The sequence below is a fragment of the Alligator sinensis genome, unplaced genomic scaffold (assembly GCF_000455745.1).
Source record: "Alligator sinensis unplaced genomic scaffold, ASM45574v1 scaffold519_1, whole genome shotgun sequence".
Lineage (NCBI taxonomy): Eukaryota > Metazoa > Chordata > Crocodylia > Alligatoridae > Alligator > Alligator sinensis.
The window spans coordinates 965,018-966,129 of NW_005842187.1; the positions used below are offsets into that span (position 1 = coordinate 965,018).

General features: G+C 42.7%; 1 protein-coding gene across 1 annotated transcript in view; it reads right to left on the reverse strand.

Annotated features, from left to right (window-relative positions):
* TLR4 (toll like receptor 4) overlaps window positions 1-641 on the reverse strand; it is an 8,064-nt gene extending 7,423 nt beyond the window's left edge. Inside the window, 2 exon segments of the mRNA XM_025207178.1 lie at window positions 1-41; window positions 447-641. The exon segment at window positions 1-41 is cut by the window's left edge and continues 19 nt beyond it. Of these exon segments, the coding sequence (XP_025062963.1) occupies window positions 1-41; window positions 447-551 (146 nt within the window). The 5' untranslated portion in view covers window positions 552-641.
* Window positions 642-1,112: the final 471 nt, after the last annotated feature.

Sequence of the window (1,112 nt, forward strand, 5' to 3'; positions counted from 1 at the left end):
AGATTCAAATCCATGCATCTGTAAGTCAGGCCAGGAACCACCTGCAACATTCACAAACCCAATTCACAAATTAACATGCTTTTCCTCAAAGTGTAAGACAATGATACCATCAGAAAATGACAAGGTAGCCTACCTAACTGTATAGCAAACACATTCACCATCTTTACTATATGAGCTGAATTGTGCCTCATGGCTTCCAACATCTGCTTCTGCTCTTATAGTGATATTCCTATCTCCTAAGCTAATGGCTAAATTCTCTGCAGGCTCTGAAGCCAGAGATTTCATGATCTGTTACTTACATTAAACAAAGTTTGATGACACTTGTTGGGAAAAAAAAACCCAGCAGACTACAGAAGCTTTAGGCTGCTAGAGGCACAGGTCCCACAGGCAAAAGAAAGGTCCCCTGGAAAAAAATAAGATGTTACACTTATGCAGAGATCACGTACCTCCAAGCAGGGATTGAAGTTGCCAGCTGCGCACTGTGACAGGAAAGGCATGACCAAAGAGAGCGTGAAGAGTGTTGATGGGGAGCAAACCCCTCTCCTGAGCATCTTGATGTGAAAGTCCGGTAGAAATAACCATGACTGAAAATCAAAAAATCTGGCTAAGGAAAACTCCTAAAATGCTGCATCTCATTCTCCTCGTCCTGATGTGTTCCCAAGTGCAAATGGAAGAGGCAGGGGAAGTGAAACTGAAAATTAATCATCTCCAAGACATGCTCGCTGTACAGTGATCTTCTTTTCAGTGACTTGCTAACACGAAAAATATATATAAATCATGGGAAGGCATGAAGCCAAGAGGAACCAAAATATCTTCAGAGGAAGTCATTTGACTAGTACCTCAGCCTTGCTTGGAGTAAATTGAATGAAAACAGAAGATTGCATGGAAACCAGCCATTGCATCAACACCCAGACTTTATGAGGAAGACAGGTCAGATGTTCCAATACGGTAACACTGCTATGTTTCAATGAATTAGACGCACCGCATGTTTGCACAGCAGTTACCATCGTGTGCTTTGTTTTCCCATAAAAGCTAGAGAATTACCAAGGTGTTTTCTGGTCCCTGTGCCCTGTTTCCAGCTCTAGCAGAACAGGGATGAGCATGGCGCTAGG